Source organism: Anabrus simplex, chromosome 1 (genome assembly GCF_040414725.1).
Source record: "Anabrus simplex isolate iqAnaSimp1 chromosome 1, ASM4041472v1, whole genome shotgun sequence".
In the NCBI taxonomy this organism is placed as follows: Eukaryota; Metazoa; Arthropoda; class Insecta; order Orthoptera; family Tettigoniidae; genus Anabrus; species Anabrus simplex.
This window is the reverse complement of record NC_090265.1, coordinates 497,033,470-497,048,459: the sequence shown is the minus strand read 5'-3', so window position 1 is coordinate 497,048,459 and position 14,990 is coordinate 497,033,470. Positions and strand designations below refer to the sequence as shown.

Sequence of the window (14,990 nt, the reverse complement as noted above, 5' to 3'; positions counted from 1 at the left end):
ATTGTTCATTATAATGTTTATTAACAAAAGTAACGAAAACATCACATCTTGGGTTGGACGCACCTTTACCTATGGCTTCGCTTAAGGAAACGTGCAGGAAAATGAACAATGTATCCTGACCTGGTGACGGTCTCATCAGTTCTACCATTGTTATAAGCTATAAATTTCATTTTTGTTCTGTAATGTAATATTATTTATTTGATATATTGTATTGAAAAGGTCAGTTCATTTCCTATAGTCCTACCATTGTGCAGTCCTTTTGTAGGTTTGGTACAATTAGGGTCGGTGGTGGTATTGATATTTCTTCCAATAGGAAAACTGGTTTTAACTGGTGTACTGAATTATGCTTAGTTGATCCATCAGTCTTCACATAGCTATTGAGATGTTGCTGTAGAGGAATGCAGAACATTGGTAAGGCTTCCTTGAAGAATGAGTTCAGGATGGGAGATCCATTAAGAACCAAACACCTGCAGGGTTTTCATCTTTGGTTTTAGAGATATATCTATCAGTATCGTCATAAAAAATTCTACCTATTTTTCAGTCCTTTTAACCCCCATTCAATGGATTTTTGGAAAATGGTGAAATATGTGTTCCTTTACTTTTAAAGGAGATTCCAAATACCAATTTTCATGTCTCTGACATTTTCAGTTTTAGAAATATAACTATCCTCATAAAAACAATTTTCACTCCCATCAAGTGGATTGTTCAAAAACAAAAATTACGTGTTTCTTTATTCGAATTTAAGAGAGATCCCAAAACCAATTTTCACGTTGGTAGCAGCTTCAATCTTTGAGGTGTAAATACCATCATAAAAATAATTCAACATTTAAATTTATTTTCACCCCCACCTCCCTCTAAGTGGACTATCCAAAATAAAATAAAAACACATATTCCTTTAATTTTTAAAGGGGCTTCCAATACCATTTTTCATGCATGTAACATCTTCAGTTTTTAGGATACAATAGACTCCCTCTAGCTCGGCCACCTCAGGACTGGACCCTAGGCCAGATTAACGAAAGGCTGGACTGATCGACATTATGCTATAAATACCAATATTTAGCTTAAGTGAAATACAGTGCATAAATAAAGAACCAATTATAAGCCAAGTACTATTAGTGTCTCTTTACCAAATGTACTCACCCGAAATGAGTTGATGTCTTTATGAAGTTTCACTCCCGATGGGAGATAAACAGTCGTGGTGGAAAATTAAATTCATAAAAACATATTACAAAAACTCAGAATTTAATATGAAACACTTCGTATAAACATTACAGACTGTCATAAAGAAAAGGAACGCACATTATAGTACTGTGTCATAAACTCTGCAGAATTGAAAAATTAAAAGAAATCGGTTATCTTTTTCTGTTTTTGTAAATTGCTTTTTTTAGAAGCAAAAATCATGCCACTTCTTTATAAACATTACATCAACTGCTGTTGCTTCTATCTGTTGATCGATATAAGCCGCTCTTCCCTCAGCGTGACTTATTTTTTCCTCTTCATTCAAGGACAGGTGCCAACTGGACTTTCTGGTGGCTGAACTAACCGGAGCTGAACTAGAGTGTGTCTACTGTATAGGTATCATCATAAAAAATAATTCAACCCCAATTTCACTTCTTTTCACCCCGATCAGTGTTTTTTCCAAAACTAAAGTTTGTGTTTCTTTATTTTAAAAAGATTCCAAATACCAATTTTCACGCCTGTAACATCTTCAGTTTTTGAGATATAAATATCTTAATAAAAATAAATCCACCCCTTTTCAGTCCGTTTCACCCCACCCTCCTAGGTGGATTTTCCAAAAAATTAAAAAAAATAAGTGTTATCGTCATTTTTAGAGGAGATTCCATGTGCCAATTTTCATGTCTGTAACATCTTCAGTTTTTGAGGTATAGGTATCCTCATAAAAAGAATTCAATATTATTTCATTGCCTTTCACGCTCCCTGTTAAGTGGATTTTCCGGGGGAAAAACCACATGTTTATTTTTAAAGAAGATTCCAAATCCCAATATTCATGCCTGTAACATTTTAGTTTTTGATATATAAGTATCCCCTTTAAAAGAATTCAACCCCCTTTTCGTCCTTTTTACCCCCTCCCCTTAAGAGGGGTTTTCAAAAATAATAAAAACATGTATGTTTATTTTTAATGGAGATTCCAAATATCAATTTTCACGTCTGTATCTTCAACTACTTCTTTTCAACCCCGCTTTAATTGGACTATCCGGAAGCAAAAAAAAATACTTATTTCTTTATTTTTAAAGGAGATTCATAATACCAATTTTCACGTCTGTATCGTGTGAAATTTTTACGTTGTACAGTAGGTATACTCTTTTTTTTTTTATTCAACCCCTTTTTCACTTCTTTTCACCCCTCAAGTGGATTTTCTGAGATATACTATAGATGTATTCATTTTAAAAATTCCCCCCCTTTTTTCACATCTTTCCGCCCCCTCTCGCCCTGTTAAGTTGCTTTTCCAACAACAATAAAATGCTTGTTTCTTTACTTTCTTAAAGGAGATTTCATATACTAATTTTCACATCTGTAACATCTCAGTTTTTGAGATATAAGTATCCTTTTATGTTTATTTTTAATAGAGATTCCAAATACCAATTTTCACATCTGTATCTTCAACTACTTCTTCACTTCTTTTCAACTCCCCTTTAATTGGACTATCCGAAAACAAACAAAAAATTATTTCTTTATTTTTAAAGGAGCTTCCTAATACTAATTTTCACGTTTGTTTTGTGTGAAATTTTTAGGTTATACTGTAGGTATACTTTTTTTTATTCACCCCCTTTTTTACTTCTTTTCACCCCTCAAGTGGATTTTCTGAAAACAAAAAATATGTGTGTATTTTTTAAAGGTGATTCCAAATGCCAATTTTCATGTCTGTGACATCTTCAATGTTTGAGATGTAGGTATCCCCATAAAAAGTATTTAACCCCTTATTCACTTCTTTTCACCCCACTTAAGTGAATTTTCCAAAAACAAAATGTGTTTTTCTCTCTTTCTAAAGACAATTCCAATTTTTACGTCTGTAAACTGTTTAATTTTTGAGATATGGATATACTCAGTTAAACGATTCACCCCCTTACCGACGGAATATTAAAATATCTCCTTTAGTGGTGCCTACACTGTAATTGAAATGTATTCCCAAAACTTCATGCCTTTTTGTCTAGTAGTTTCGGCTGGGTGTTGATTGACAGTTAGTCAGGACATTGCCTTTTATATAATATACAGGTTGTCCCAGGAGGAATGGTCAGTTTTTCAGGGATATGAAAGGAATGATCATTTGAAGCAAAAAACTTCATGTGGTTTCTGAGATAGAACACATTTAATGTACATGCAATATAAATGTAATGTAATTAATTACTTGTTTAATAGTGTTTTTTACAGGTACGTTATAGTGTAATATTTATATTGAACTTTGTGTTCAACAGACTGAAAAGCTTTTAAGTCACATTTAATTGAGCAGACACCGAAACGGATGGCTTCCTCCTTTAAAAAAGAAGAATCTTCTGCACTCAAATCAAATTTGCTTTCCTTGTCATTAAAATGAACATTACTCTCATCTACGAATTTTGTTATTGCCTTCTCACAATCTTCAAAAGCTGCCATGTTGGTGGACTACAGATATTTACAAACATGCATCACCAGAGGTAAATCTCTATAGGGCCTGCCTCCCCAACCATGGCACAACAGCACTGAAGGGCCATGGCCTACCAAGTGACCGCTGCTCAGCCCGAACACCTACAGATTACGAAGTGTTGTGTGGTTGACATGATGAATCCTATTGACCATTATTCTTGGCTTTCTAGACTGGGGCTGCTATCTCAAAGTCAGATAGCTCCTCAATTATTATCACGTAGGGGCAGAGTGGACCTCGAACAAGGACGCAAGGTAAAAGAATCCTGACCTGGTCAGGAATCAAACCTGGGACTTCCGGATAAGAGGCAGGCATGCTACCTCTAAACCGCAGGGTCAGCACAGGGCCTGTTACCATAGATAAAATAACCCTTGAAGCAATTGAAAGAGTATGAGCGTACTGTATTGCCAATTTGGGCAGGTGTAACTGAACAACAGGGTTATAGCTGGAAAGATTTCTTGTCAGATGTGATCTGACACAGGACTTATATGAAAAAATTCTGATGTTGGAGCTTCCTCGCTGCATGGGTGCTGAAAGTAAAATGCTAATGGATTAACCATACTTGAACTGATAGTCAAAACGTCTGATAACAGATGAATGATTCTTAAGAAAGTAATACTGCAATTTTTAAATATAAAATATAAGGCATACCTGGGGTTGTCAAAGTCAGAGAGTGTTATAAGTCTACCAAGCAAGTTGGCCGTGCAGTTGGGGGTGAGCAGCTGTGAGCTTGCATTTGGGAGATAGAGGGTTCGAACTCCACTGTCAGTAGCCCTGAAGATGGTTTTCTGTGATTTCCCATTTTCACATCAGGCAAATGATGGGGCTGTATCTTAATTAAGGCCACAGCTGCTTCCTTCCCATTTCTAACACTTTCCTATACCATCGTCGCCATAAGACCTATCTGTGTTGGCGCGACGTAAAGCAACTTAAGAAGAAAAATCAGTCTATCAATAGCCCCCTTATGATTTCTGAAATAAAACATAGCCCTCATATGTAGAAAAGTTGGCTGCTCCTGAGATAGAGGTTCGTGGAGGCTTGCGGACTGAACGTTGAAAGTGATAACGGTCTATAGAGAAGAGGTTTTCTTTATTTGTGTTATTTTAGAATTCATAACTTTCTTTTGTACGGTAACCATGTTTTATACTGCAAAATGCTTGCAATTTGTTTTCCTCAATAAATTCCTTTGTTCTTCTGTTTTCCTTTTAAATGCATCTGCACTTATCTTGCCTGTACTTTACTAAACTGTGTAGGATAATTGATATTTTGTTTTAATACTTGTTATTAATACCCAATACACTTAGCAGCGCTGTTGCAGTTAAAATTTTACATAGGTACAAATCAATATTTTACTGTCTTTTGTCTCCATTTTTAGGCATGGGAGGAAACATTCCGCAACTGGGAAGCTTCAACTAAAATGTTAACATCATATCCAAAGGCAAAACTAGAAGATGGACAAATTGAACCCTTTCATCGCTCAGTGGGAAAAAGAAGAGCCTCACACCAAAACTCAGAACATGAACTTGAGGTAAAGCAATGCTGTACTGAATAGTCTTGGACACATGAACTTTTGCTGGATATTGAGTCACAAAGATTTAAACTAATTTAGTTGTTTTATACAAAATAATAAGAAAATACAAAATAATAAGAAAACTGCAGTTATGCATTTATATGCACTGTAAAACTAAGCCATTTGATTTCAAATGGTATTAATTGCCTTTATTTTGTATGGGCATATTGTATCTTGAAACAAACAAAACATGCACAAAATCTGCCCTCTAGTCATCAGCAAAAGCCATTGCATTTAGTTCACCACAGGTTTTCTTGATGTTCTTCATTATGTCATCTATGATAATAAACAATAATGGGGATAGTGCACTGTCTTACTGGACTCCACTTTTGGTCTGGAACCGGGATGAATGTCCATCATCCAGTCGCTCACAGCTCCCAATATTTTTCCATTAACATACGGACACTGAAGATTAGGTCTGTTGTGTACCTGTTAGGCCTGAAGCCATACTGTTCCTCTTCTAACTGTGCCTCTAAGATGACCCGCAATCTGCTCTTTAAGATTTTCTCAAGAATCTTAAGCTCATGAGAAGCGAGTGTTATTCCCTGGTAGTTGGAACATTTTCAGCGATTTCCTTTCTCAATTATCTTGATTATCTATATCATCATCAATGTCCCACTCCAGTTGTCCGGGTTTGGTTAACAAGCCTCCTCCACTTCTTTCTGTCCTTCGACTTTTCCTGCTCCATTACTTCTGCCACATCCAATCCAGCTTCTCTAATGTCCTTCCAAATCTGATCCATCCACCTTCTCCTCGGTCTTCCAACTGGTCTCTTTCCCTTAACTTCTCTTTCCAATTCCCTTCTTGCTACCCGTTCCTTTCCCATTCTTTTTACATGTCCGAACCATCTCTTGCTTTTGTATGTTCTGTACCAACGGTTCTATATTTAGCTCTTCTCTGATTTTAATATTTTGAATTCTATCTCTTTTTGTCTTTTTAACCGATGTTCTTAAAATTTCATTTCTGCTGCTTGGATCTTACTATCTTTTCTACTATTTGTTACCAGCGTTTGTAGTCCGTATTTAACAATTGGTATGATATACTGTTTATTTAATGTTAATTTCGTTCACTTTGGTAATTTGTCATCCCATAAAAGTTCTCTGACTTGATAATAAAATATTGTACCTTTACTTAGTCTGTTATTAATTTCAGGGTTGCTTTCATTACTTCCATTAATAATGCTACAATTATCTTTAGTTTGATATTTTTATATACAATTGGAAGTGATTATTTTACTCCTCGTATAGAAGCTTTGCTTTTTAAAGGATTTTCTAATTCTTTTTGGTGACTTTCGTCTTTTACCAATGAAAAGTGCTTGAAGCCACAGCCAAATTTCTTTTTGATGGAAAACAGACTTGAAGATTATGCAGAAAATCTTATAAATTGGTAAATATACATATTAGTAGGGCACATCCAGAAGACCATGAGCAGATATTAACTAAACATTATGTAGTTGAAGATAATGCTGCACTAGCATATCAAAGGTTTTCAGTGATGCAACGATGGGAAAGGACTAGGATTGGGAAGATAGTAGCCTTAGCCTTTGTTAAGGTACAGCTTCAGCATTTGCTTGGTGTGAAAATGGGGAACTAAGGAAAACAATCTTCAGGGCTGCTGACTGGATTCAAATCCAGTATCTAAAGATAATACTAATGATGACTTTTCCGACGTAGATGGTAATACGCAAACTGGTACTGCTACCCTCATTACTGCTGACGCTACAACTGCTGCTCATTTGAATATTTCTGTTGATTTAATGATATCATGGGAGACTTGGATGCATAAAGTAATCACAGACTAAATACAAGTAGACAATATTGTCTTGGAAATGGTTTCCTTTTTTTTTTTTTTTTTTGATGGATGCACTACCTGGACCACAACACCTAGCAGTGAAATATTTTAACCTACATAAGAAAGGGATCAGTAATTAAGGTTTCACTCGCTCTCTAAGCTCTAAATTGGGCTGATGACCTTAGCTGTTAGGCCCCTTTAAACAACAAGCTAAGCTCGAATCTTGCAAGAAGATCAAAAAGAGAGGAAAAGACAGAAATTTGCATATAACGTAGACATTATAATTATTATAATATACCAGAAAAAAATAGTTATACAACATACAATGAATAACAAGAAGTCACATGCTAATTGTTTGGTACCGGGCGAGTTGACCGTGTGGTTAGGAGCGCGCAGCTGTGAGCATGCATCCGGGAGATAGTGGGTTCAAACCCCCCACTGTCGGCAGCCCTGAAAATGGTTTTCTGTGGTTTCCCATTTTCACACCAGGCTGTACCTTAATTAAGGCCACGGCCACTTCCTTCTCATTCCTAGGTCTTTTCTATCCCGCCGTCGCCATAAGACCTATCTGTGTCGGTGCGACGTAAAACAAATAGCAATTGTTTGGCTCCTTTAAATGAAGTTCAAGGATATTTCTCAGTATTATTTGAGCATACTAATGATATGACATCTTTGGACTCCTCTTTCCAAACCACCAATAGTGTTTCTAATACACTGGTGTTGTTGGAGCAGGATGAACAGAGCCATTTCTGGTATGAATATAGATACATCTCCTGGCCTTAATAAAATTTCAGTGAGAGTTTTAAAGCATTTGAAAGCAGAAAATTCAGTGCTTTGTTAGGCTCTGCAATGATCAGTTTTGGAGTGGTTCCTACAGAGTTTAAAGAGGGAAGAACTATTCTTATCTTCAAAGGAGTTGACCCACTTGATCTGAGAAATTGGAGGCCTATAACCATTCTCTCAGTTATTAGATGAATAATTATCTGACCCCTGGTGAATAAGCTGATAAGCCTCATTAGCAAAAATGAGATATCTGCACCAGTTTGTTCTCCTGTACATCCTCCACATTCATGCATAAACAGGTAAGCACTGACCCTTCTCTTTGTTGCATACAGAGAATGTGTATAAGCACATACCTACATTTTGAGATATCTGATTATGTGTTTAACCAGATAAGTTAATTTTATGACTTATTTTATTCACCGGAGGGCAGAGAATTGAAAGTGTGTTAGATAAGATGCTTCGAAGTTTCATAAGCTTTCCATGCCATTAGAGAGGCGTTATCTCTTCTCTAGGAACACACATTAAAACATTGCTGATTATTGGCTGCCTCAGAATGGCAACAACACAAGAACCCTGCAAAACATCCTTGCTTTCTAGGACCCAAGACAAAAATTACAGCCATCAACGTGTGTTATTTCTAAGGCCTGGAAGTTCATATATTTGCATGTTTTTCCTTAGGTGTTAAAAATGTACGCTTACACCTTATGTGTATGAATAATGGAATTTTCAGTTATTTGAACATGATTTTGTTGTGCATATAACTGGCTATATTCTTGATTTTGATACATACATACATACATACATACATACATACATACATACATACATACATACATACATACATACATACATACATACATACATACATACATACATTATCATTATAGACTGTTATGCCTTTCAGCGTTCAGTCTGCAAGCCTCTGAGAATTTACTAAACGTCGCCACAATCCTCGATTTGCAACTAGTGTTGTGGCCTCATTTAGTTCTATACCTCTTATCTTTAAATCGTTAGAAACCGAGTCTAACCATCGTCGTCTTGGTCTCCCTCTACTTCTCTTACCCTCCATAACAGAGTCCATTATTCTCCTAGGTAACCTATCCTCCTCCATTCGCCTCACATGACCCCACCACCGAAGCCGGTTTATGCGTACAGCTTCATCCATCGAGTTCATTCCTAAATTAGCCTTTATCTCCTCATTCCGAGTACCCTCCTGCCATTGTTCCCACCTGTTTGTACCAACAATCATTCTTGCTACTTTCATGTCTGTTACTTCTAACTTATGAATAAGATATCCTGAGTCCACCCAGCTTTCGCTCCTGTAAAGCAAAGTTGGTCTGAAAACAGACCGATGTAAAGATAGTTTCGTCTGGGAGCTCACTTCCTTCTTACGGAATACCGTTGATCGCAACTGCGAGCTCACTGCATTAGCTGTACTACACCTTGATTCAATCTCACTTACTATATTACCATCCTGGGAGAACACACAACCTAAATACTTGAAATTATCGACCTGTTCTAGCTTTGTATCACAGATCTGACATTCAATTCTGTTGAATTTCTTACCTACTGACATCAATTTAGTCTTCGAGAGGCTAATTTTCATACCATACTCATTGCACCTATTTTCAAGTTCCAAAATATTAGACTGCAGGCTTTCGGCACAATTTGCCATTAAGACCAAGTCGTCAGCATAGGCCAAACTGCTTACTACATTTCCACCTAACTGAATCCCTCCCTGCCCTTGTCTAATCCCTGTAAGTACCCTGAACCAAGAACTCATTCTACCATCAATTCTCACTGAAGCCCAATTGTCAACATAAATGCCTTTGATTGATTTTAATAATCTACCTTTAATTCCATAGTCCCCCAGTATAGCGAACATCTTTTCCCTCGGTACCCTGTCATATGCTTTCTCTAGATCTACGAAACATAAAAACAACTGCCTATTCCTCTCGTAGCATTTTTCAATTACCTGGCGCATACTGAAAATCTGATCCTGACAGCCTCTCTGTGGTCTGAAACCACACTGGTTTTCATCCAACTTCCTCTCACCGACTAATCGCACCCTCCCTTCCAAGATGCCAGTGAATACTTTGCCTGGTATAGTAATCAATGAGATACCTCGATAGTTGTTGCCATCCTTCCTGTTCCCTTGCTTATAGATAGGTGCAATTACTGCTTTTGTCCAATCTGAAGGTACCTTACCAACACTCCACGCTAATTTTACTACTCTATGAAGCCATTTCATCCCTGCCTTCCCACTATACTTCACCATTTCAGGTCTAATTTCATCTATTCCTGCTGCCTTATGACAATGGAGTTTATTTACTATCCTTTCCACTTCCTCAAGCATAATTTCACCAACATCATTTTCCTCCTCCCCATGAGCTTGGCTGTTTGCAACACCACCATGATGATTTCCTTTTACATTCCCTCCACCTCTCCAGTGATTCCCTGGGATCTATTATGAGTTCACCTGAATTACTCAAAACACTGTTCATTTCCTTTTTTCCTCCCTTCCTAAGATTCTTTATTACTGTCCAGAAAGGTTTTCCTGCTGCTTAACCTAGCCTTTCCAGGTTATTACCAAAATCTTCCCATGACTTATTTTTGGATTCAACAACTATTTGTTTCGCTCTGTTTCTTTCATCTACGTACCAATCCCTCTCTGCCTCGGCCCTTGTTTGGAGCCATTTCTGATAAGCCTTCTTTTTACGTTTACAAGCTGCTCTCACTTCATCATTCCACCAAGATGTTCGTATTTTCCCATCTTTACACACAGTTGTTCCTAGGCATTCCTTTGCTGTTTCTACTACAGCATCCCTGTATGCCACCCATTCACTTTCTATATCCTGAACCTGCTTACTTTCTACTGTTCGAAACTTCTCACTAATCATATCCATGTACTTCTGTCTAATTACCTCATCCTGGAGATTTTCTACCCTTATTCGTTTGCAGACAGATTTCACTTTCTCTACCCTAGGCCTAGAGATACTTAGTTCATTACAGATCAGATAGTGGTCTGTATCATCGAAAAATCCGCGAAAAACTCGTACATTCCTAACAGATTTCCTGAATTCAAAGTCTGTTAAGATATAGTCTATTATGGATCTGGTACCCTTAGCCTCCCATGTGTAGCGGTGAATAGCCTTATGCTTGAAGAATGTATTCATAACAGCTAAACCCATACTAGCACAGAAGTCCAGCAAACGCTTTCCATTCCCATTAGCTTCCATATCTTCCCCACATTTACCAATCACCCTTTCGTATCCTTCAGTTCTATTCCCAACTCTCACATTGAAATCGCCCATTAGCACTATTCTATCCTTGCTGTTGACCCTGACCACGATGTCACTAAATGCTTCATAAAACTTGTCAACTTCATCCTCATCTGCACCCTCACATGGTGAATACACGGACACTATTCTTGTCCTAATTCCTCCCACTGACAAATCTACCCGCATCATTCGCTCATTTACGTGCCTAACAGAAACTATGTTGCGTGCAATGGTATTCCTGATAAAGAGCCCTACCCCAGACTCTGCCCTTCCCTTTCTAACACCCGTCAAGTACACTTTATAATCTCCTTATCTCTTCCTCATTATCTCCCCTTACCCGAATATCACTTACTCCTAGCACATCCAGATGCATCCTCTTCGCTGACTCAGCCAGTTCTACCTTCTTTCTTCCATAAGCCCCATTAATATTGATAGCTCCCCATCGAATTCCATTTCGTTCGCCAAGTTGTTTCCAAGGAGTCCCTCGCCTGTCAAATGGGAGTGGGACTCCATTACTCCCATAGGTCCGAGGCTTGCTTAAAGTGTTCTGAGCTCGGTAAATTCTTGAAGCAGGATGCTGCCCTACTTGCACATAGTCCAAATGAGGATCTCTCCTCTAACGGGTTATGGACCACTGGTGAATTTTATAGTCCTAGCCGCCTGAGCACAAGGAGGGCCACGACTCAGAGTATGTCCGAGATGCCCACTCCCATTCCATAGTAACTGGTATCCCGACTCTCAGGACCACTTAATAGGCCACTCAGCCGTTGCCCATGGTTCACGAACTAGGACGTGACTACAGTAACCCACAAACATGAACCATGAACGTGCATCATATTTCAATATGTTATTGCCTATGGCATATTTAAATGAGTTCTCAGGTTATTTAATTTTGTGATTTTCCACAGGGCATTATATTTCAATATTTCAGTGCCTACAGTATATAGCATCTGGATCATACTGGTAGTAATGTTGCACGCAATGGATCAACTCGACATGTGCAGAGGAGTAATGCTGATGTTATGATGTCATGCAGTGAGTCCCTTGCTGCATTATCCTTCCCTGCTTTGGCAGGCCACTGGCAGTAGTGTTGTAATTTGTAACGATAATATTAACTGGTTGCGTGTCAGACAAATTATACTGAGTTTCACATATAAAGTGTTTTTGAAGTCCTTTAAATGCCAAAAGTGACCAATTTCGAGTGATAGACTAACTAATTTACAGAAAGAGTTTCCAGGTGACTTGATATCTACAGATAATAGGGTACTGTTTTTAGAATGTGGGAAAAATATGTAGGGAGTGAGAAAAGATTTCAAGTAGTTCAGCACATAAACACAGTAAAACATAAGGAAAATTTAACCAGAAAACTTGCAAATAAAGAGCCTGTTTAAAATAAGTAATAGGCTAATTAGAAAGTAGGGTTACTGAATTTTCTTATGACTTGTGCCAAGCATTTTTAGCTGCTGGTATTCCCTTGTGGAGAATTAATAATCCCACATTACAATATTTTCTTGCCATATGCACTCAGTAACATGTGCCTAATGAAAGCACATTGCATAAGATTTATGTAGGACATTGTTACAATAATGTAATCTCAAATTTACAAAATGAACTAGCAGATCAGTTCATTTGGTTGTGGATGACCTGGCTTTGATAAGAGATAATGAAACCAGCTTAAGCAACCTCATTTAACTTGCAGAAGGCTGTTTGGCTTCCATTGGTCAAAAAACAAACGCAGTGAAGAGTAAATTAATTTGTTTCATAAATGCTAATCTTGCACCTACCAAATTACCACTGCAGATGGTTGTATTATACATTCTTGGCCAATAATGACAAATGCATCTGATGTCTTTGTGTTAACTTTTATGATAAAATTGTCTCTGATGAAGTTGCCTACAGTCATAAAAAACCTGAATATAAATATCAACAAATTGTGTAGTTCACTTTTGCTGGAACCTGATCAAATATAACATCCAGCTTGAAAATTGGTCATTTACAGGATTGTTATTTGGTAGCAGGAGAGGCATTACAAAAGACACTTGGAATAATTTGAAAGGGTTAGGTATGCCCCAAAATACACTTGTTAAGTATTCTGCACCACCACCAATATTTCACGATTGTCAATATAGTCCATTTTGTGTGATGATCACACTGTGAAACTGTTGGATTTTCCTTCCGTGAAGTATGGGTCCAAGCGGTTCTTTACTTGTGCATAAAAATTATTTATTTACTTTTTCAAATTGTAACATTACTTCCACTAACAATTTTGTAAAATTCAGAATCCTTGTAGTCACACACAGAACCTTTTGCTGATGTTCTTATGAAAGTATATATATAGGTGATGAATCTCCTTTGTATTACAGGACCAGATCAATGAATGGGCAAACATGACAGGATTCCTGTGTGCTTTGGGAGGAGTTTGCTTGCAGAGAAAGTCTCCCTCACGACCTTCCATGGGGATTGGTCTTCCTCCTGTACCAAGCTTGGAACCACGCAAATGCAACTTATCTAATTCAAGCCAGGATGTGCAGTATTGCCCTGTAACACAGTACGTAAATTAAGATCATAACACAGAAAATTTAACATTAGTAGAATATCAACTACATTGTGAAGCTGTAATAAAAAATAAAAAATAGAGAACAATAGCTAGTTAAATTTGGCATTGGAATGATAGATGGACACATTGGTGAGTGTGTGATGCTAGCTATTTATTTGTAATTTGCTCTGTACCTATCATCATCATCATCATCATCATCATCATCATCATCATCATCATCATCATTTCATCGCTCCAGCAAGCCGGGTGCTGTTGTGTACGAGCCTCCTCCAGTTTGTCCCATCCATACACAGATGCCGCCCATATATGCGACGCCAGTTCACATCTCTAATTTCAAGGTCCTTCAATATCTGTTTTTCCCACACATCACGAGGTCTTCCTCTTGGCCTCTTCCCAGGAATATTGTGGTCAAAGTATGTTCGAGGAGTCCTGTGAGGGTCCATTCTTTTCATTAGACCATACTATTACAATCTCTTCACTTCTAGAGTCTCCAGCAAGCTTCTCTTCAATCCAAGTTGTTGCCGGATATCCACATTCCTTATTTTATCCATTTTTGTTTTTTGTAGACAAGAACGGAGGAACTTCATTTCTGTTGCTTGAAGACGACTCTTTGTTGGTCCAGTAAGTGTTGCTGCTTCCAGGCCATATGTCAATATAGGTACTAGATATATTTTGTACAAGCTGATCTTCAAAGCTAACAGAAATGTTTCATGCCAAAGTATTTGACGTACAGCGTGATAAAATTTGGAAGCTTTCTGTATTCTGTTGCTAATCTCTTGATGTATGGTATTGTCTGATGACAGAACACTACCTAAATACTGGAAGTTGTGCACAATATCCATCTCCTCATCCCCAATTCTTAGGTGAACAAAGGGAGAGTTTCTGCTCATCACCAAGCCAACTGTCTTTGTTTTGCTGATTTTGAGACCTAAGGTTGTAAAAGCTTCATGCCAGAGATCTAGTCTAGTTTGTACTTCCGCTTCTGTCTCACCCCATACCATTACATCATCAGCAAAAGCCAGGGCATTAGTTGTTGGATCCTTTCTGTTAACCGCTTTTAAAACTTGATCCATTATGATTATGAAGAGAAGTGGTGAAAGACAACTTCCTTGCTGGACTCCACTCTTCATTTCAAACCAACCTGACCTTCCATCCTGAACCTGGACACAACACTTGTTTTCATCATATAATCGTTGTGCTCGTGCTATGATGTCATTGGGCACTTTCTTATGTCTCAAACATTCCCATATATGCCTGCGTGGTACATGGTCATATGCTTTCTCGATGTCCAGGAAAACAGTTATAAGTGTTTTACCTTTCTCCCAATCCTTCTCACAGAGCATTCTGGTGGCAAAAATGAGGTCTATA

The 14,990-nt window shown here is 37.7% G+C and overlaps 1 protein-coding gene across 1 annotated transcript in view; it reads left to right on the top strand.

Annotated features, from left to right (window-relative positions):
* Nf1 (neurofibromin 1) overlaps positions 1-14,990 on the top strand; it is a 666,749-nt gene that overhangs the window by 290,665 nt on the left and 361,094 nt on the right. Inside the window, exons 16-17 of the mRNA XM_068225031.1 lie at positions 5,016-5,168; positions 13,429-13,613. Coding sequence (XP_068081132.1) covers positions 5,016-5,168; positions 13,429-13,613 — 338 coding nt within the window. The remainder of the gene's footprint in view (positions 1-5,015; positions 5,169-13,428; positions 13,614-14,990) is intronic.